We start from the raw sequence: 21,385 nt of genomic DNA, 5'->3' as shown, positions 1-21,385 counted from the left end.
CATGGTATATTTTTTTTTTTTTTTTTTTTTTGCGGTACTCAGGCCTCTCACTGTTGTGGCCTCTCCCATTGCGGAGCACAGGCTCCGGACGCGCAGGCTCAGCGGCCATGGCTCACGGGCCCAGCCGCTCCGCGGCATGTGGGATCTTCCCGGACTGGGGCACGAACCCGCGTCCCCTGCATCGGCAGGCGGACTCTCAACCACTGCGCCACCAGGGAAGCCCTGCATGGGATATTTTTGATGAGTCACTAAACTGCATGCATTCATAGAGAATACTATGAAATGTTTTTACTAAGATACTGTGAAGGAAGAACGATGCAGAGTCCTAAACAATGCATTTAGCTTTCACCAGAGATGCAGAAATAGAAGCAGATAGTAGGTATTGCCCTAATACAGTCTGTAAGACACCATTTTGTGCCATTTTTTGTTATTACTATCCAACAATCACTTTTATGCACATAGTTTTCTCTATACTAGTCCCTGACATTGTAATGTTGCTATTCAGAAAATAAGAGTCAAATTCTGGAGGTAAAGATGGGTAAAGAGGTGAGAAATATGAGAACATGGAGTAGTGCATGAACACCGTTCACATTCTGAGAATCTGTTGAGAGGCTGAGACTGAACAGAAGTGTAACTGTGACTAGATAGACATGGAAAGAAATATAAACCTGATTGTGATGGTATTAATGTATGTTGAGCCAAATCACTGTAATATTTTTAAGGAAAATCCTGCAAGGCAAGGTAAATTAAGCAAGATGACTCAAAATCTATTAAATTTCTTTGAGGCTATAAAATTCCTCTCTTATCACTAGATGTTTTCAAAAGGAAAATAATACATACAAAAATGTCACCTGGATTGTCCTACAATTTAAAAACACTGTCCATTATTATTATTATCATTATTATGTCATTGTCATCATCATCATCGTCGTCACTATGCTTCCTACTTAGACTATGCTGACACAAGATGCACAGACACACTTAGAACAATGGTTACAGTTTCTTTTACTGAGTTGACAAAGTCAGTTCTCTTCCTCTTTTGCCCTTGATTCTGACAGTATTTGAAAAAGTAAACAAGTTCATTGATTTTGGATTTGGCTACTCATAATGCACCCAAGTTTTTCCCATAATCAGCCTGGATATTCTATTTCTCCTACTTATGAAACATTAAAAATCCTCTCTCCTATTTATATGTAGCTGCCTGAGAACACAAAGCTCCTTCTTACCTGTGTGGTAAAACTTCCCTGAAAATCCAAGGTTGAAGGTAAAATTTGCAACCTGAGTGCGCAGTAAATTTTGAGTCTCTAGTAATGCCTGAAATAAATAAGAAATTAACATGATTTTAGAAAAATAAATATGAAGATTTGGGATGCCTCTTTTTCAAAAGTGTATGCATGAGTGAAACAAAATGTGGGCTTTGTTGCTTTTTGGGTTTTTGATGGCTACTTGTATATATTATAATCACTACTGTTATTATTTTTACTGAAGGTTACGAATTAGGAAGCAGTTAAGTCCTAAGCATTTTATAAGCGGCTGAGAGGCAATTCTCTAACCACACAGCACTGAAATCATTTTTCATTTCTGTGTGAGACATTTCTTGAATTTCAGATTATCACACTTCTTTTCCTTGGGGAAAATTTTTCAGAATTGTTGGATGCAGGCAGGTCCTGTATTTGTTGGTAAAGGATAAGAAGTTAACTTTTGTTTGAGTAGTAACTGAGTATTCTACTTAACTGTGCAACCTCTCCTATCATTTTTAAGGCATAATTATTGAGTTGAAAGCTTGGATTTTTACTTTACAAACTAAACAGCAATTTTTATACTTTATAGGATGGTAATTACAAATGAACAAGGAAAGGACAGGTAGGAAATGGGTAATTCCATAAAGAAATATTCTCTAAACGTTGCAAAAATTTTCCTAATTTCTCCTTTTGGAATTATTCTATGTTAATTTCTTGTTTGTAGACAGGATAAGAACATATTATTAAGACTGATTTTTGTTACTACTATCCATCTTTTAAGGTAAATAAAGAGTCAAAGGTTTAGACAATTTCTTTTGAGCATTAGTTATGGTGGCTAAGCATTTGCTTCAAAAATTTGTGAACCTAACTTTTTATTTCCCCAGAGTTAAGAGGGCTCTCCGGCAAATTTGTAAAGAAAAAAAAGAAAAGAAAGAAATGACCAAATAATTAAAAGGTTGATAAGCTATAGTTTCTGATTATTCAAGATTACAGTTATACTGCATGTAATCCTGGCTAACTTATTTAAATATTATCAATTCAATAGAAAAAGGAAAAAATAGACCTAGTAGTTTGACTCAGTTATATAAAATATTCAAAAAAGTTCTCATAAAAAAGCAAACTAGATACTAAAAAGAGAGTAGAGTTAAAAATAAATAAATTTATTGAACTAGTTGAGCTTATTGGTAAAGACTGTAGAATATAGCTTTAAAATTAAAAAAAATAAAACGATCATGCATCCTTTTTTCTAAGGGAGTTCCTTTTTCTGGAACTCTTGTTATGTTCAGTGCACAATCCCTGAGCTTTCATATATTGAAATCGTTTTTTTTTTTTTTTAATTCTTCCTTTCCCTGTTCTCCTCACTGCTCCAACCACATCCACTCAATTTTCTACCTCTGGGGTCTTGAAGGCATTCTTTATTCCACATTTATTTATCCACCATCCATTCTTAAATTCAGTAAATATTCCTTGTAGGTGGATACAGTGTTGGGTTTGGCAAGCATAGTCTCTGTAACCTTGGGCTTTACTGAGAGGGAGAGAGCTATTAAATAGAGGGTCCCACAAATGTGTAATTACAAATCATAATAAGTGCTACAAAACAAATCTAGAGCATGTTGTGATAGATGCAATAAGGGATTTAATTTAGACTGGGGAAGTGGGCCTACATTTGATGCTTTCTAAGGGGCCATTTTAAAAAGATCAAACGATCTATTTTTTCCCAATCAGCTTGCTACCACTTTAGGCAGGCCTTCATGTCTTTTTCTTGGGCTTTAAAACACTGTAGACTGCTAACCATATTCCCACCTTCCTCTATTCTATTTTACACTCTGCAGTCATGCTAACATCCTAGAAGCAGTAAATGCACTTTACCCTTGAGGTCAGGCAAGCCATTCACTTAATGACTCAGCTTGGTCGGTCATTTCACTTCTCACAACTTTCCCCTTATCTATGAAATGGGATCATGCTTAACACTTGTTTCACACTATTATTGTGAAGATTACATTGTATTAGGCATACAAAGTGCTTAGCTAAGTGCCTGGTACATAGTAAGAACTTGATAAATGCTGTTAATGATCACTTAATATGTCATTCTCTTCCCACCAATTAGGTATAAATGGTGACTTCATATTTCCATATTAAGCTACCTGCATTGGTATTTCCCCAAATCACCCTGTCGTCTGCACTATTCCCCACCTCCTACATTTCTCCATGTTTTTCTCTGTTTTTTTTGGGGGGGGGTGCTGGAAAGTGTCCAGTTGTTCCCAATCTCATTTTCCAGTCCCAACCCATTTTTAAAGATCTGCCCAAATGCCACGTTTTTGTATGAAGCCTTCCCTGATGCCTTAAAGCTTTTCCTTTTCTCATCTCCCAAAGTAAGTTCCTAAATTGTTTATCTTAAGACTTGCATCATTTTCCACTTTACTATATAACTTTGTATTTTATTTCTCCTTTTAGTCTAAAAGTACCTGAAGGTTGATCAAACCTTACTCATTTTTACACATGCCATGTTGCTAAATATAGCTTCATATATATGGAAGGCATTTAAAAAATGTGATAGGAGCATATATTAATGCACAGCTGTCAATTGAATTAGTTTCATTTATTTTTATTACTAATATTTTTCTGATGGTAAAATGATAAAAATGGCTCATGGACCATACCATTAAATGATATAGATAGGATCTTGCATTTCATGAGCACATTCATAATATGGATGTTTTATAATCTTCTATTGTAAGTCGCCTAGTAAGACAAGCTCACAGAGGCGAGGGCATATGGATTTTCTTCCACTGGCGCTAATTAGCTATATGAAGAATTTGACAGACCTTTCCGTTGTTAAAAGAAGTAGAGTTGTCTAGTCACAGCCTCCCAACATGTAATCTTGATTAATGTGGGAGTAAAATGACAATTTCTGTAAGTAAAAACAAAACAAATGGATAAAAAGAAGCAAATTCTAAAAGATTCAAGCTTTCCTACTTCATTGTAACTGAATGTTCTTTGAGTTTCAAAATTCAAGGAAAGAAAGGTTCCATGTCTTTCAATGATAAGAAAAAGAGAGACACAAATAAATATGTATAAAGTGGATATAATTTTTAAAAATAAAACTCAGAAATAAATGTAAAAGAAAAACATGTTAAACCATAAAAAATAATGAAGAAATACAGAAAAAAATAAAGGATTGAAATACAGGAAAAATGTAAAATGCCAGAGGAAATATCAGACAGGAAAAATACAAATATAAAATTATGAATAAATAAAATATAATAAAACCAAAAAAACTTCTTTTGGAAAAATTTGTTAATGGACTAGAAATAAGGTCTCAATTTGAGATAAAAATCAAACAGTAAAGCATAGGAAATAGTATACAGCTGTATATATACTATTTTTATCTGAATATTTTGTGGGGAAATTTGACTAACTTTTGAAAATATATATAAAATAAAATATATACAGTGTTTGGATAATAAACCTTAGTTATTTTCTTTAATAGTTTATAAGTCATAAAAATATATATAAATGGCTTTGAAGTTTTCCCTTGCATTATTTATGAAAGGCTCACTAAGTTATTTGATTGGGTATCAAAGAGAATAAATATATAATGTATATAAGCAGAAGCAAAAAGTCATTATTTTAACAAACATTACTTGCATTCACTTAATGTTCTTATAATAAGTTCCTCAGTATTTAATAAAGCAAGTCCAACTCTGCCCTGCTGCAAAATGTTAAAGAGAACAATGGTTTTCAAACTTTACCAGACATAAAATTTTCTAGAGGAGGCTGCTAAAATTGTCAATTCTGGGGACCCACTTGAAGAGTTATTGATTTAATCTGTCTATGATGGGGCCCAAGTATGTGTATTTCATTATAGACGCCAGCTGGTTCTTAAGAAGGGTCAAGCAATTGTTTCCAATTTACTCATAAGAAATGAAATGAAACACAAGGATGCTTTTCCCAGGCCCATTTTCTGGGTATTCTGAGTTACAGTATAGGATGGAGCCTAGGAATCTGTGTTTTTAACAGTGATTCTTATAGTTTCAAACTGGAGATTATAGCCATCAAGGAACTTCAGGAAATATTGTTAGTGCACTATTCATATTTAATTTCAAGGTATATTGCATATGTCTTAAGTCATTCTGATATTCAGATTGTTTATCATCAGGTTAACACTTTCTCTACGTGTACGTAATTAATAAGTCATGACTCTATACATACTTTGGTATAGCCTTATGTTTTCAGAATTTCAAATCAAATACCAAAGGGTGATAGTTTTTGTTTGTCTGCCTTGGAAAGTTTTTTATTACATTCAATAACTCCATAAAAATGTTATCTTATTTACAAGAGCTTACTTATCTTTTTATCTTACTTACAAGATCTTGATGTGGGAATCAGAAAAGGTTACATCTATACTTATTTTCCAGGTGGAAAAAAATTGCTTCATGGAAAGTTTAAATGACCCACCCAGATAACACAACAAGAGGGCCAAAATCGAGCACGTTTGCCTTAACATTTGGTCCGACTTTAACCTCAGGTCTGTCTACAGTAAATCTGTGTGGCCACCCAGTTTGACTCGGAATTTCATGAACTTTTGTGCAGAGACTATTTGTCAATGTACAGATGAGAATGCATAGGGCTGACCCAGGGTGAAAGTATGCCGCTTTTGAAGTTTGCCTTTGATAGTTTCTGCCTCCCTTCTTGTTCAACTCTTTCCCCTTAGAAGAAATCTCCATTCCTTCAGAAATCTACTCTCTTCCTATTTTTTGATAAAATCTTACTGCTGCTCAAAGAGGAAATTGTTTGATATAATTTATAAATTGACAAAAGCTTATTATACCAACATGCTGAGTCTTCTAAACAATTTCACATGGAACAGTTTAGCTATGATTGTGGAATGGGTGAGTTAATTAAGAAAGAATGAATGTATACTTCTGATATCTTTTGTGGGGAGAAAGGTTTGGGGATTGGGGGGTCCTTCTGATGAAATCACATTCAATTCAAAGAACAACTTGCCAGGTAGAAAAACACCATAGTGTTTCAGAGCAATTATCCTCTCGCTTTCTGTCCGTCACCTAAGTGTTCCACTGCTATCTATCTTCTCTCACTTAAGTCTCCAGGAAGCAAAGAATCTGGAACTCTCTGGGCTCTCTACCTCCTTGTGCTATTATTCACTCATTTATCCATTCAAACAGTATTGACTGAACCCCTGCTTCTTGTTTTAGGCATTCTTCTAGGTACTAAGGACACAGTAGAGAATGGTAACAATAATATCTAACATAATTGTGTTAGGTACTGCTAAGTACTATGAGTACTATAAGAAGCACTCAACTTGAATTATCTCTAAATCTCTCCACGATCCCTTGGGCTTCCCTGGTGGCACAGTGGTTGAGAATCCACCTGCCAATGCAGGGGACATGGGTTTGAGCCCTGGTCCAGGAAGATCCCACATGCTGGGGAGCAACTAAGCCCATGCACCACAACTTCTGAGCCTGTGCTCTAGAGCCCACGAGCCACAACTACTGAGCCCGCATGCCTAGAGCCCATGCTCCGCAACAAGAGAAGCCACCGCAATGAGAAGCCTGCACACCACAGCGAAGAGTAGCCCCCGCTCGCCGCAATTAGAGAAAGTCCATGTGCAGCAACAAAGACCCAACACAGCCAAAAATAAATAAATAAAATAAATAAATTTATTAAATAAAAATCTCTCCATGATCCCTTTATTAACCCTGATTTACAAGTGGGGAAAATAAATCGCAGAGAGCCTAAATAAACTACCTAAGGTTATGGAGATAGAAAGTGTCTGCCAGACAAAACCACTATTTTGTTGTTTTCATGGAGCTTACATTCTTTTTAGACATGCAGATGATACACATGGCAAATCAATCAAATAATTATTTAATTGAAATTATTATTAATGTAAAAATAATTATAGTATATGCTAATGTTGAAACTAACACAGAGTACCTACATTTTAACAGGATAGGCAATGGGTTGTAGGAAGGTCTTTCTGAAACAGTGGCAGTTTAGTTGAAAGAGAGAGATGAGAGGCCAGCTATGTCTAAAACAGGGACTCCAGAGCATGTGCTCCAGGCAAGGGGGCCAGTGAAAACAGGGCTCCATGTCAGGAAGGACCTTGACACCTTTTTAATACACCACCCTCTACTTCACCTCACATAGGATATGATTCACATTTTAAATTGGTTTCTCTGGCTACTTGCTGATAAGGAATTGTAGGAAAACTGGTAAGAAATGGGGGAAATCATTTAGGAGGATTTTGCAGTAGTTCCAGTAAGAGAAAATAAAGGCATGGCTTCTACTGGTGGTACTGGGAATGGAAAGAAGTAAATAGTGTAATTATTGATGGGCCGACGTGGGAAGTAAAGCTGAGTGATTTCATTAATGATTCAGATTTCTGACATTCGATGAAGTGAGGGAAGAGTTGAGATAGGTTTTGAGGGAAAATCAACACTTCCATGGCTACACTAAACATTTCTTCCCCACAGCAGGATGGCTATGTTGTTGAAACCTCTACATTACCCCTAACAGGAAAAACAGAGTTTAAAGTCCCACATCGTCATTGTTTTCAAACATTGGTACCCATGATTAGAGGTAACTGAACAAGGAGTGTATATATTAGCAAGGGGAGTGGTCTTATAGTATAGGGAGTGCTTTTTGGATACCGGAAGGTTAAACATTGATACTGATTAAAGATACAGGCAAGGAGAAGAAAAAAATTGAAAATTAGTTTGACCTTGTATTAATTCATGTCACGTATGTGAAGAGTCTGCATTTTCTGCTTGATTATCAAAGAACACAATGAAGGTTATATAAATCATTAAACTTGAAGTGCATTTACAGTGTTGTAAATTTTGATTGTATCAGCAAAGTCAAAGCATGTGTCTTTGACTCCCTTCCCAGTGGCTATGGACTGATTTGTCTTGTGCCCTAAACTGTGTTATGGGGGAATGTCATTGGCATCTCTGTGTCCACAGAATTCTAAGCCAATGACTTCAGTCCATTCTGAAAGCATGTGAGATGAATTTCTGCTTCTGCTTTCTGATTGGCACTCTGGTTCTCTCCCTGGGATCGGAAAAATTCCATAAAGGTGGTGAATTACTGCCCAGTTCTTAAGAGCCCCAGTTTCTCTTCAACTGTATTCTCAAGTTCAGCCCATAGAGGTCACCTTAAACTGTGAGTATGCCCTTCTCTCTCTACCTCTGTTTCCATGTTTTTCATGCTCTACCTAATCGATTGGAATTTTGAATCAAATAAATAAATTTGAATCAAATATGAACTCGTATGACCCTTGAGATAGTACTACTTGAACCACTGGCTTTTTCCTTTATAAGTTAGTTCTTCTAAGTCTCGTCTTCAATTGTATTATTTAATTTACTTTTTCTATAAGCTTTGCTCCCAAGTCTCCATCATGGCCTGCAAGAATTTTTGAGTTGTAAAAAGATAAATATAATGTAACTTTAGAATTCATGGTTCATGTAGCATGATTATTTCCTTAAAAGGATTTTATAAAGTAATGGCAAGAATAACTGTCTTATTTTCCCTAGGCCCAAATGTTTAAGTAAATGATAAAGTAATAGTGAGATAGAACTATCTTACATGAGGACTTCTTCGGGGATGTGGAATGAAACTGGTCATTGTAAGCTCAGTGACTGAAAGATGGCTTCAGGAATCATCAGGAATCAGAGAGCTGAGAGAAACATACACATGCACAACAAAATAATAATGTCAGACCTTTATTAAGGAAGGATGGGAGCAAAGTCGTTTTAACTCAAAATATTTCCAGAGATGCTAAGTAAGGATCTGCACTGAACTGGGCCCAAATTCTCTCTGTGTTAGGTTGAAACTATAAAATGAAACTTGAGTCACCCTGCATAATCCTGACTTCTGTGTTGGAGAGCCTACGTGATAGAAATGCTTTGTCCTACGGTGGAAGTACCAAAGCAGACACAGAATCACCTTTGGAGCTAGCTTGGGGTCTCTGAAGTGTGGAAGCTTGGGCTGCCTTCAATAATGAGTCATCATGGATGATTTTATTATGTAAGAGATGATAACTAGTGAAACAAGAGTTCCTGATTACGGATTTCCAAACGGTGATCCATGGGTCACCGGGTCTGTAAAATTTAACAGTTCCATGAAAAAATAATTCCATGTTCAAAATGTTTGGGAAACACTCTGTAGTATATCCCTCTTGGGAGGTTCTCAATTCACATTTACATGCTAAAGTCTTTAGTAGAAAAAATTTTGTACTTGATTTCTCTCAGCTTTTCCCCCAAACTATTTGCCAGTAACACACACTCCTACCTGCCTAATTTTAAGATACAGACTTAGGAAAAAAACATTAAGTGGATGGCTAATACCTTGGAGGTAGAGGTATTTCCTGGGGTCATGATATCCTTGATCAAATACAGTTTTCTATTTAGTATCAAATGCAAATGGCAAAATATAATAGCTGTAATTTTTACATGAAATGTGGTTCTGCATATGTATTCAGTTATATAATCACATTAAATCTCTGCATGTGATCTGTAGAAAAAGAGGACTTTTCCATTATTCCAGGATTTGTCATCTCACAAGAACTTCAGATCAAAATCAGTTTCTTAGTATTATGAAATCGTGGAAATGTACTTAGAAATAATTACCCTTTTGATAAACATGATGTTACTTCTTGGAGCATCTTATTCTTGTTGAAAACTTATTAAAAACAACTATTAAGTTGTTTTCATTACCTAAATTAAGTAAGGATAGGTCTAATTAAGTAAATTTAGATGTATCTCTAAATTACGTTTTACTTCATGATCCAAAAAAAAAAATTCTCATTTTATTTTTTAGGCCTTAAAAAATGTAGGCCTCTCCAGCAGCTGTCTGCTTAATCAAGGTCAGGTACTGGCATCCTTCCTTAGGAATCATGCTCTGCCTCTGGTCACAATCTCCATGTCTCATTCTCCATCCTCTGGTCACTCGGTACAAGTCTAGGGCCTCTTACAACAGTTCCTGGCACAACACAGATATCCAGTAGTTGTAGGCTGGTGTTGTAACTGACCTCCCTAATTTCATCTCTAGAAATACCCTCTGCTCACATACAGTCAGAAATCTCTTCAAAATGTCGAGGTATCAGCTTATTAGCTATCATTCTTTCATTAAATATTGTGTTGTAACAATTCCAAAATATTTCTTGAGCACAGAAGGTGTACACTCTATTCTCAGCTTTATACAACTCCCCATTCTTTCATGGATGCACCCTAGAAACACCTGAACTCTGTGTCAGATTTTTAGGATATTGGAGACAGGCTTCAGAGATTCCTGCCATAGCTTTGACAGATATGTCTGTTCTATAATAATTCTCCTAAAATGTCCTGGAACCACAGAAAGGGAGTTCTGAGGATGGTAGGTATTCAGCATTTTAATTTCAGTTTTATCTCTACAGCCATTTCATTAAAGATTAAAAAGAAAAAAATTTACTTTCTTGTCAGTTTCCATCATTCCTGTCCCACAGAAGGAAGGGATACATTACTGAGAGTATCAAGGGATGTCTGCAGGTTTTTATCCACTTTCTCTTAGTAAGGTATAGTCTCTTCCTGTCTTCTCTGTGATTTCACTCACAATTTCTCTCTACTCAAAGTATAAATAAATTTCAGGTTAAAATCCATATGATCTTTCCAGTGGCCAAACTTTTCCTTTCACTAGAGTTATTTCTTTAAGATTATACTTAAAAATTACAAATCATATGTTTTAACTTTATTACTATCTTTCTGTTATTAATTTTAAAGGAACCAAAGCTTTGCCTTACTTTTATTTGCTACATTAATAGAGCCAATCTTATCAACCTGAAGTTACCACTGGGGCAGAGCAAGTTGATAATGGTGAAAATAGCTGTGTGCAGTAATGATTCAACTGATTGATATGCTGTAAGTGATTTGAACAAAGATAAATCATTGACTTTATTGGGTATTGAAAAATTGCATAATACATGTAGGATAGGTGGCATGCTGATATCTATATATCTATATCTATATGTGTGTGTGTTTTACGTCCCACAGTGAATATATTTGTCTTCTTTCTGAATAAGGATATCTATTTTTGAATACATAATTGGGCTAATAGATGAATAAACAGACTGCATCTATTAGCAAATTTATTATTTATCATCAGGGTGTAAAGGTGGTACATGATAACATAATTGTTTAGACTTTTAGAAAGGATCATTACTTCAGAATATTGACGTATTTGGATAAAAGGATAGGAGTGTCAAATTAAAAAAATCAAGAACATTCCCTTGATGGCTTAGAAAACAAACAAAGAAAGGTTATTACTGATAATAAAATTGAAACTGCAATGGTCATTAGAATTTTTCATTTAGTCATTGTAATAGTATAAATTAAGTATTTAGTTTATTTAACAGGTGAAATGAGAAAAATTTATTTGTAAATAAACACATCTACCTGTAGTAACCAAATAGACTTTAAGTAAATACCAAAAACTTTATCTCCATAAGGAACTGTACTCCAACAAGCATTTATCTAACCACTGGTATCTTTTTTTTTTTTTTTTTTTTTTTTTGCTGTACGCGGGCCTCTTACTGCTGTGGCCTCTCCCGCCGCGGAGCACAGGCTCTGGACGCGCAAGCTCAGCGGCCATGGCCCACGGGCCCAGCCGCTCCGCGGCACAAACCCGTGACCGGACCCCCCCCGGACCGGGGCACAAACCCGTGCCCCCTGCATCGGCAGGCGGACTCCCAACCACTGCGCCATCAGGGAAGCCCAAACCACTGGTATCTTTGAAGCTGTCTCCTAGGTCTTGCTAATATACTGTGCCCCTTTAAAAATTATGTAAATAAGTAAATAGTCTCTGTGTAAATAAGTAAATAGTCTCTGTGTAGAAACATTTCTGTGTCTTATTTTCATGTTATTTTACCATTTTGAATAAATCTGGGTTAGTTAAAAATTTCATGATCAATCCCATAAACTTCAGAAAATTTTTCGTATGCTACATAGTTTAATATTTTGCAAATGCACATTCAGATACATATATTTTAAATGCATATCACAAAAATCATTTCCAAAGGCTAAATATCAAATCATGCGTCAAATTATATACATTGGAGGCATTAAATCTTCTTTACTGTTTAAGTTCATATGTAGTAGAATCTTCTCATTATACTGCCAGCAAGGAAAAGATGCATCTATTTGTAGTTTTCAAAAAAAAAAAATCAGTATGAAATATACATGTCATTATCTATATAATTTGGTTATAGAAACCATACCCAAAGTATATTACCATTCATAGTATAGATATTTCAAGGTGGATTTTTCCTGTATGTTGTAGACAAATTATCTTTCAGCAAGTCTCTCCCTCCCTCTGACAAAATTTAAGACTTTTGAAAATAAAAAGCTCCTGTGAGATGTTGTTAACACTCCCTCAAGCTCAATTCTATTTAAAGCCTAATTACAATTCAGGCTCTTAACAAAACAGTCTTGACATCATCTGATAGACACCTACTAGTCTACCAACTCTGCTTTCTGGTAAATGAAAGGTAGTGAGATATTCATAAAGGAGACCAACAAAAACAAAAATATATTAATGGCAACATTTTCTGTATAGCTCTCATTTTCCAACACAAGAAGGCAACATTCAAAATATTTTCTATGTAAAAGGTATCCTTTAGAGTTCTATGACTGACTTTATCCACCTTTCACAGTATAGTTTTTATACAGAATTTGGCTATAATTTAATTTTAAGAAGGCCTCTCAAATAAGTGAAATATGTTATTGTATTTACTCATGCAGGAAATATTTGAGTAGCTAATATTCCAGCTGTTCTACATAGCAGAGATTCAGCTTTGAACAAAACAAAGTCCTTTCTTTAGGAGTTCATATTCCAGTGGATGAGACAGACAATAAACAAATAAAGATATGGTGCAGTAAGATGACGGTACTAAGAAGCCGTTGGGGAGTTTTGATCAAGCAGAGATATCATGTTCATCACACCTTGAAATCTGGTCATTGTATGAAGAATTACCTGGGTCAAGGAGGACATGTGTGGAAGAGGGAAACATTTAGAAGAAAGAACTACCCTATTTGAAGAATGAATGTCTTGGAGTTGGTGGTAATGTAGGAGGAAAGTGGTCAGATTCGGGATAGAGCTTGTAAACATCTAGGACTCTAAATATCACATGATGAACTGAATGCAGCTTGTGAGAGATCTGAATGGGGTGCATGATGACTACTGCATTTGTTCCCATATTTTGTGTATCAGATGAAAGTTGTTTGGAAGTTACCAGACACATCTATTCTCAGGGACTGAAGTATCTCTTCAGCATCCCCAGAGTATCATTTAGTGTGTTGGCTTCATCTACAAAAAGCAGGTGTTCCTAATCAATTAAAATTTTTGGCCAAACAATTTTTTTTTTCCATCTGTGTTTTCATGAGAGCTCAAAAAGTGTGGAGTGAAAGCAAGCTTTTTCAAATATTTTGGAAAAAAAAAGTTGGGATGAGTTATCAAGTAAAACTACTGCTCTAATGATTTTTTATTTACGAATATTAGATACAGAGTAAATGCAGAGGAAATACATTGAGACATATTTAACAAACCTTATTTAAGGTATCTGAAACAATGTAAAATGAAAAGCATATCATTACCAATCATTTTATGTAGATATTGTGGTATAGACATCAGATATTAAATAGGATTTACACTTTCATTCCATTCTCTGAACTGTTGAAATAAAACTCAATAAAACTTAATTCTTATTTTACTAATTATGGTTCACTTAGCATTATAAAAAAAACTTAACTAAGTGTTAGAATTTGTTGAAACAAAAGTCTTCTTACTTCTATAAATGAAGTGTAGTTAATTCTTTTAAATAAGTTCTTAAGGAATCTCTTTCCTAGAATATATTTAATCAACTACAGGGACGTTTCATTTTATTAACTGACTCTTTAGTTTGACGTTGCAAATATCTCTCACCTTGGGCCATGAATGAGATAAAGCCTCTTAAAAAAATCTTACTCTCACATTCCACATTATTTTACATTAATCTCCAGAATTACTTTTAGATTTTTGAGCCATCTTTATTCTTCCTAATTGCTGCATCTATTAAGCAAGACAGATATTTTTCTACAATATCCTTGTTAATTACTAACATATCCCACATTTACATAATACACTTTTGGGGGCAATTTCTGTGGTAACATTTCATGGCTAATAGGAAGCAACTTGCTTTCCTTTATTAAGTGCACTAAAACTTCATGCCCTAGACATCATTGACGGTAAACATTTGATTCTGCTCAAATTTAATGCACCGAGGCATTTTGCTGTGCCAATATTAGGTTTATTTATGTGCTGTGTTCTGCATTGTTAGCTGCTAATGAGACTTCAACTCTTATTGCTCTAAGGCCTGAACAGTAACCTCATTTTAATGAGTTCATTATTTGCTGTCTTCTGAAAGGAAGACAACAAATTTTCCTTTTAATTAAAGGTCAAAACACCTCTGGTGAAGGAAAGGGAAGAGGTTATCAAACCCTAGGAGAAGCTGAGAGATAGCTCTTTCAGATTTCTAAGCTAAGCAGAGTTAGTGTAGACTGGGGCAGGTGGTGGTTTCTCAAGAATATAGACAGTCAATCAATCTCCAGAGACCAAGGTGCATCTAAATTTAAGACGAATGAGAACCCTACAGTACGATAGCTAATGTGCCTAAGACTGTAAAAAATGAAAGTCAGCCAAAGTAATTAAAGAGGCTTTACTCCTAACCAAAAGGGCCCCCTGGATCAATAGGGCTGCAGGGGCATGATTTGTCTTTTGCATGAGGAATGAGTTATGGGGTTGAGAGAAAACATGCTATATTAATTGAGCCCAGAAAAACTAATCTCAAACATTTTATCACAGAATGTGAAGCAAAAGCAAGTCAATATTTGGGGAACTATTTTTAATAATGTATAAGATATGTGGACCTAGCATGAGACATAAGAATATGTATATTCAGAGGAAACTTAGCTGCTAAACTGTGAAATTCCTGGGAATGTCAGTTCTTATTTGCCTTTGCAGGCAATGCATACCTCTAACCACAGGGGAAGGTGAATTTAAATAATATATAGTCCTGTCATAACAGATAGTATGAACAACTTGCTACTTACGTAAATTTTAATATGAATGAAACCAAGAGATTCGAGCATAGCAATTACATGAAGCCTCTGCACTTAACAAATAGTGTGGTTAAAGCCCAAAACACTTTCATTTTGCTCTGACAGCATACACATTCACACACGGGTGATTTTAATCTTGTACATTGCTTTCTAATTAATATCTAAATGTTTAATGATAATATATTTTTAATTTAAACATATGCCTTCAGTAACTTTATATTTACACATGAAATCTAGTACATACCTTTTTATGTTTCTAAGCATTGTTCCTGGATTAGAGTATATGAACCATAAATATTTTACTTCAATAAAATTGTAGAATTTTTTAGATTTACAGAAAAATTGCAATGACAGTACAGACAGTTCCTATATACCAACACCCATGGCATCTTATGTTAGTGTGGTACATTTATCACTATTAAAGAGCTAATACTGATATATTATTATTAACTAAGTCTATACTTTATTCATATTTTTCTCAGGTTTTCCTTAATACCCTGTTTCTGCTTCAGGATACCACATTACATTTAAGTATATGTCTCCTTAGGCTCCTCTTGTTTATGAGATTCACACTTTTTTTTAGAGCAGTTCTAGGTTTACAGAAAAAATAAGTAAAAGTACAGAGTTCCCATATACTCCCTCTTCCCTGTATCCCCTCCCAGATTCCCCATTTGTTAAAATTGATGAATTAACATTATTATTAACTAAAGTCTATAGTTTACATTAGGGTTCCTTCCTTGTGTTGTAAATTCTATGGGTTTTGACAAACGTAGAATTTCATGTATCCACCATTACAATTCCACGTAGAAAGTTTCACTTCCCTAAAAATCCCCTGCACTCCACTTATTCATCCCTTCCCTCTCCTCGTGGCAACCACTGATCTTTTTACTAACTCCCTAGTTTTGCCCTTTCTAGGATATCATTTAATTGAATGATTATACAATTAAATTATACAATTATACAGCATGTAGCTTTTTCAGATTGGCTTCTCTCACTTTGCAATGTGCATTTAAGACTCCTCCATGTCTTTTTGTGGCTTCATAGCTCATTTGTTTTTATTGCTGGATTCCATTGTCTGGATATACATGTTTTGTTTATCCATTGACCTTTTGAAGGACATCCTGGTTACTTCCAAGTTTGGGCAATTATGAATAAAGTTGCTATAAACATTCAGGTGCAGGTTTTTGTGTGGACATAAGTTTCAACTCATTTGAGTAAATACCAAGGAGTGCAATTGCTAGATGGTAAGTTAAGAGTATGTTTAGTCTTGTAAGGAACTGCCAAACTGTCTTCCAAAGCGACTGTACCATTTTGCATTGTACCACTTTGCGTTCATTTTGCAATGAATGAAAGTTCCTGCCACTCTACATCCTCCCCGGCATTTGGTGATGTCAGTACTTTGGCTTTGGCCATTCTGATAGGCGTGGTAGTGGTAACTCATTGTTTTAATTTGCAGTTCCCTAATGACATATGCTGTTGAGCATCTTTTCATATACTATTTGCCATCTGTTTATTTTCTCTGGTGAGGTATCTGTTCAGTTCTTTTGCCCACTTTTCATTTGGGTTGTCTGTTTTCTTATTATTGAGTTTTTAGAGTTCTTTATATATTTGGATGCTAGTCCTTTATCAGATATGTGTTTTACAAATATTTTCTCTGGCTTATCTTTCCATTCTCTTAACAATGTCTTTTGCAGAGCAGAAGTTTTGAATTTTACTGAAGTCCCACTTATCAATTTTTTTCTTTTATGGATAATGCTTGGAATAAAATTTATTTGGTAAATGACTCAATACAAAAAGGAAGATCAGTTTTTATTGACCATCTTTTTGTATGTAGCACTGTGATATGGACTAGAGTAAAATGATGTGGGAAGGAGACAATATAGTAAACATCCATTGTCTTTAAGGAGAATAAAATTCTGTATAGTTGTTGATCATAAATTACTGTATATATTTATTTAAACACCATTTTATGGTTTTGTCTAAATGTGTTTAAATGAAATCAAAGGTGGTCAATTGTGTGCACTTGGAAGTTATTCAATAAATAAAATATATATTAACTACAAAGCCCAAAATATACAGTTATGAGAGACAATAAAATTGGCTCTCAGTTTTCCTTTTGACAGTCTCCTTGCTTTGGCTTTTCCAGATATGCAGAGGGGAAAATTAAGATTTGGGAAAGAAGAGAATTTTACAAATGAGGACTTATTTCAAAAGTTTTTTTTTTTTTTTAAGTTGAGAAAACATTATACCATACTGCTATACTACGAATAATGTCTGTTGAGCGTTTTAAATTTTTCAAAATATTGTCATATAGTATTTCACTTAATGTTCAGAATAATTCTGTGCATTGTTATTATCTTTATTTCACAGCTGAGGTTAAAAATTCATCTAAAAAGTGGTGTGGCTCAACCAGGCTCTGAAATCTGAAACTTATGATTCCAAATCTCTTGTTCCTCACAGTACCTATGGGACCTCTGGCTACTGTCCTCTGTGTACCACCATCTACTTACTGATGGTTAGCTGAACTGTGACTAGTTTAGCTGAGCTACGTATATTTTACTTAAATAGCCACTTCAGTTTCAGAATTTAATGTCTCAAAGGAAGGAGTTAAAACTCACGTAAATAAAATAGTATTTAAATTATGTTATATAATTATAATTTAGTTTCATGGTGTGCTATATACAGTAAGTGCCTGGAATCTCAAATAAAGAAATGAGACTCAAGTTACAAAGCATCTATACTGTTTAAAAAATTTAGTTGAGATTTTAAAAAATCTTTTTGCTCATTACTCTCATTTCCATGCTAAGAATCTAGATCTGTTTTGGATATAGGAATTTCATCCGGGTCCACTGCTAAATTGGACTCAATCTGAAAGGTTTAGGACTCATTTATTTTGACAAAAACCTGAATTAGTAATGTATTTCTTCATATTTTTCCTTATCTGATAAGAATAGGATAGGCTGCAGACTTATTAGGTGTCTTTTTGCCCTCTAACCTTAAAGTTATTGTTTCTGGTTTAAAGAAGACTACTTTTAGATGTGGTGGTGGCTGACAGGAAGAATGAGACATAGAGAGTAGCTCGGTCTCAGCATTAATTCCAAGTTGTTATGATGATGCCTTCCAGTGGACACCTATTCTGCTGACTTTTAGATCTGTTTTTGTTGGATATTTTATGTGTACTTTACATCCCTTTTGACAGATAAACAAATTTAAAATAATTTTAAAAATTATATTTGAGCTTCTGTTTTCAAAACCAAGTGATGGAGGCAACTGTCTATACAGGTTTGTTATGAATCCTGGAAACCTGTGCACGCATCAAGTCTATCTTCTGTCTAGGAGTTCTCTAGTTATTTAAAGTTAAAGTCCTTATCCTTGAAGTGAACTTCCATAAACACATTGTTCCTCTGGTTTTGGTTGTACCACCTCAATTCAAGATGTAAAAGCAGATTAGTAATTCTGTTTTTATTCATGATTCATAAATGGTCAACTGCATTCCATATCTTCTTTTCTAGGGGCACTGTTTATTGGCAAATCTTAAGGAAATTGTTAAAAGTATTACCCTGTATCTGTTTCATTTTGAAAGCCATATTTGGCCCTGGTATTTGGTTCAGAGATTGATGCCAAATTGTTAAGATACATTTGTATAAGTCTCAAAAACAATGTGCTGACTTTTTTTTGATATAGTGTTATATTTGTCAAAAATCATATTCTTATTCCCATTCAATAAAACTTGTACAGATGGAGTACTTAGTATATACTTGAAACTGTTCCATGGTTTTAGCAGGAACCAAAATATATAAAGTAATTGTCCCTACATCTAAAAGAAGTAATTTTCTGTTGAACAAACAAAACAAAATAAAGCTGTATAAAAGGCAGCATGAAAAGAATGGTATGACAGAAGCAACTAGACGTAAATGCTCAATGAATCCAAATTAAAGAAAAGAGTAGAGCAGTATAATGTTGATCAGAGGAGGTTTCATTAAGTTAGTGAGTTTAAAAGAGATCTTTGACAGATGGCCAAAGAGCACATGAAAAGATGTTCAACATCACTAATTATTAGAGAAATGCAAATCAAAACTACAATGAGGTATCACCACACACTGGTCAGAATGGCCATCATCAAAAAATCTACAAACAATAAATGCTAGAGAGGGTGTGAAGTAAAGGGAACCCTCCTACACTGCTGGTGGGAATGTAAATTTGTACAGCCCCTATGGAGAACAGTATGGAGGTTCCTTAAAAAACTAAAAAATAGAATTACCATATGACCCATCAAACCCACTACTGGACATATACCCAGAGAAAACCATAATTCAAAAAGAGTCATGTACCACAATGTTCACTGCAGCTCTATTTACAATAGCCAGGAGATGGAAGCAATCTAAATGTCTATCACCAGAGGAATGGATAAAGAAGATGTGCTATATATATATATAATGAAATATTACTCAGCCATAAAAAAGAACAAGATAAATGCCATTTGCAGCAAAATGGATGGACCTAGAGATTGTCATACTGAGTGAAGTAAGTCAGATACAGAAAGACAAATATCATATGATATGGCTTACATGTGGAATCTAAAAAAAAACGGGTACAAATGAACATATATACAAAACAGAAATAGTCACAGATGTAGAAAATAAACTTATGGTTACCAGGGGATGGGGGGGATGGATAAATTGGGAGATTGGGATTGACATATACACACTACTATATATAAAATAGATAACTAATAAGAACCTGCTGTATAGCACAGGGATCTCTACTCAATACTCTGTAATGGCCCATATGGGAAAAGAATCTAAAAACCAAGACTGGATATATGTACATGTATAACTGATTCACTTTGCTTTACGCCTGAAACTAACACAACATTGTAAATCAACCATACTCCAATAAAAATGAAAAAAAAAACCCCCAGATCTTTGAGGAAATTGTAGTATTTGACCTAGTGTACAAGAAGAAAAAAATCAGGGAAAGGTGAGAGAGAGCAGGCAGAGGTGAATTATTTACTATCATATATTTTGGAAGTTGCATTTCTTTTCTCCCCATTCTCTGATTTTGGAGAGAACTGGGTTATTTTAAATGACATCCCACAGTTTGAATATCTGGCTATGAGAGTTTATTTCCACATTTCCCATAAAACGACATATTGTCAAATTTCCTGCACTTTGTACATGTGTCTAAGTAGCTTCCACACGTACAATATTAGCTAATGTTTACTCAAACACACTGATCAAGGACAAAGAGAATATTAGGGCCTATAAGGTCCTGAAATATGTTAAAGTCCATTATAAATAACCAGGGAAATATTGCATTATTTTAGAGTACTTTTACTCATCAAATATTAACTTTGAGTACTTATCAGCATGCAAATATGCTAGAAGTTGGTAAGATTTTTTTCTTATGTGTGAAACATGGTCTCTATCCTGAAGGGTAATCAGTGTGAAGGAAAACATGTACCTGAGTAATTATAATAAAAAGCAGAAAAAATGTCGTAAGTATTTTATCAGCAAAGTGCTATGAAAGTTCAAAAGAGGCTTGACATTATTGTCTTGTACCAGGCAGCAGGCAAAATACAGAATGAGGCGGCCAAAGGGTGCAAGATAAGACAGGTGAGGCAGAGAGTTTTATGAGCCAGGTGGGAGAACTTGTGTACTTCAGGATGGTTTTTTGAAGAGGATTGGAAATAAGCCCTCTTCAAAAAACTTTAATCTTTAAAATTAGAATAATCTGGCAAGTGTGGACAGATCAGTCATGGCTGTTAGATGGGATTTGGACATAACGGGAAACTAGCGAAAAAGAGGTTATTAAAGTAATATTTACTTGGGCTTTAAGAGCTTTGGTCGTGGTAGCCATGAACACAAAGGAAGAGACAAATGGAGTACCATGCAGAGGAAGAAAACGCAGGACTTGCTAGTTTTGTTACATGCCAAGAAATAGAGAGGAAATAGAGAACTTTGAGCCTGAGTGTCTGAGAAGACTGGGAGCCCA

General features: G+C 34.8%; 1 protein-coding gene across 1 annotated transcript in view; it reads right to left on the bottom strand.

Annotated features, from left to right (window-relative positions):
* Positions 1–21,385, bottom strand: part of LOC141275670 (bifunctional heparan sulfate N-deacetylase/N-sulfotransferase 4) — a 139,248-nt gene that overhangs the window by 43,129 nt on the left and 74,734 nt on the right. The window contains exon 2 of the mRNA XM_073804696.1: positions 1,227–1,314. Within this exon, the coding sequence (XP_073660797.1) occupies positions 1,227–1,314 (88 nt within the window). The remainder of the gene's footprint in view (positions 1–1,226; positions 1,315–21,385) is intronic.

Source organism: Tursiops truncatus, chromosome 5, assembly GCF_011762595.2.
Source record: "Tursiops truncatus isolate mTurTru1 chromosome 5, mTurTru1.mat.Y, whole genome shotgun sequence".
NCBI classification, from domain to species: domain Eukaryota; kingdom Metazoa; phylum Chordata; class Mammalia; order Artiodactyla; family Delphinidae; genus Tursiops; species Tursiops truncatus.
Note: the sequence above shows the minus strand (reverse complement) of the source record. Positions and strands in the feature narration are given on the sequence as shown.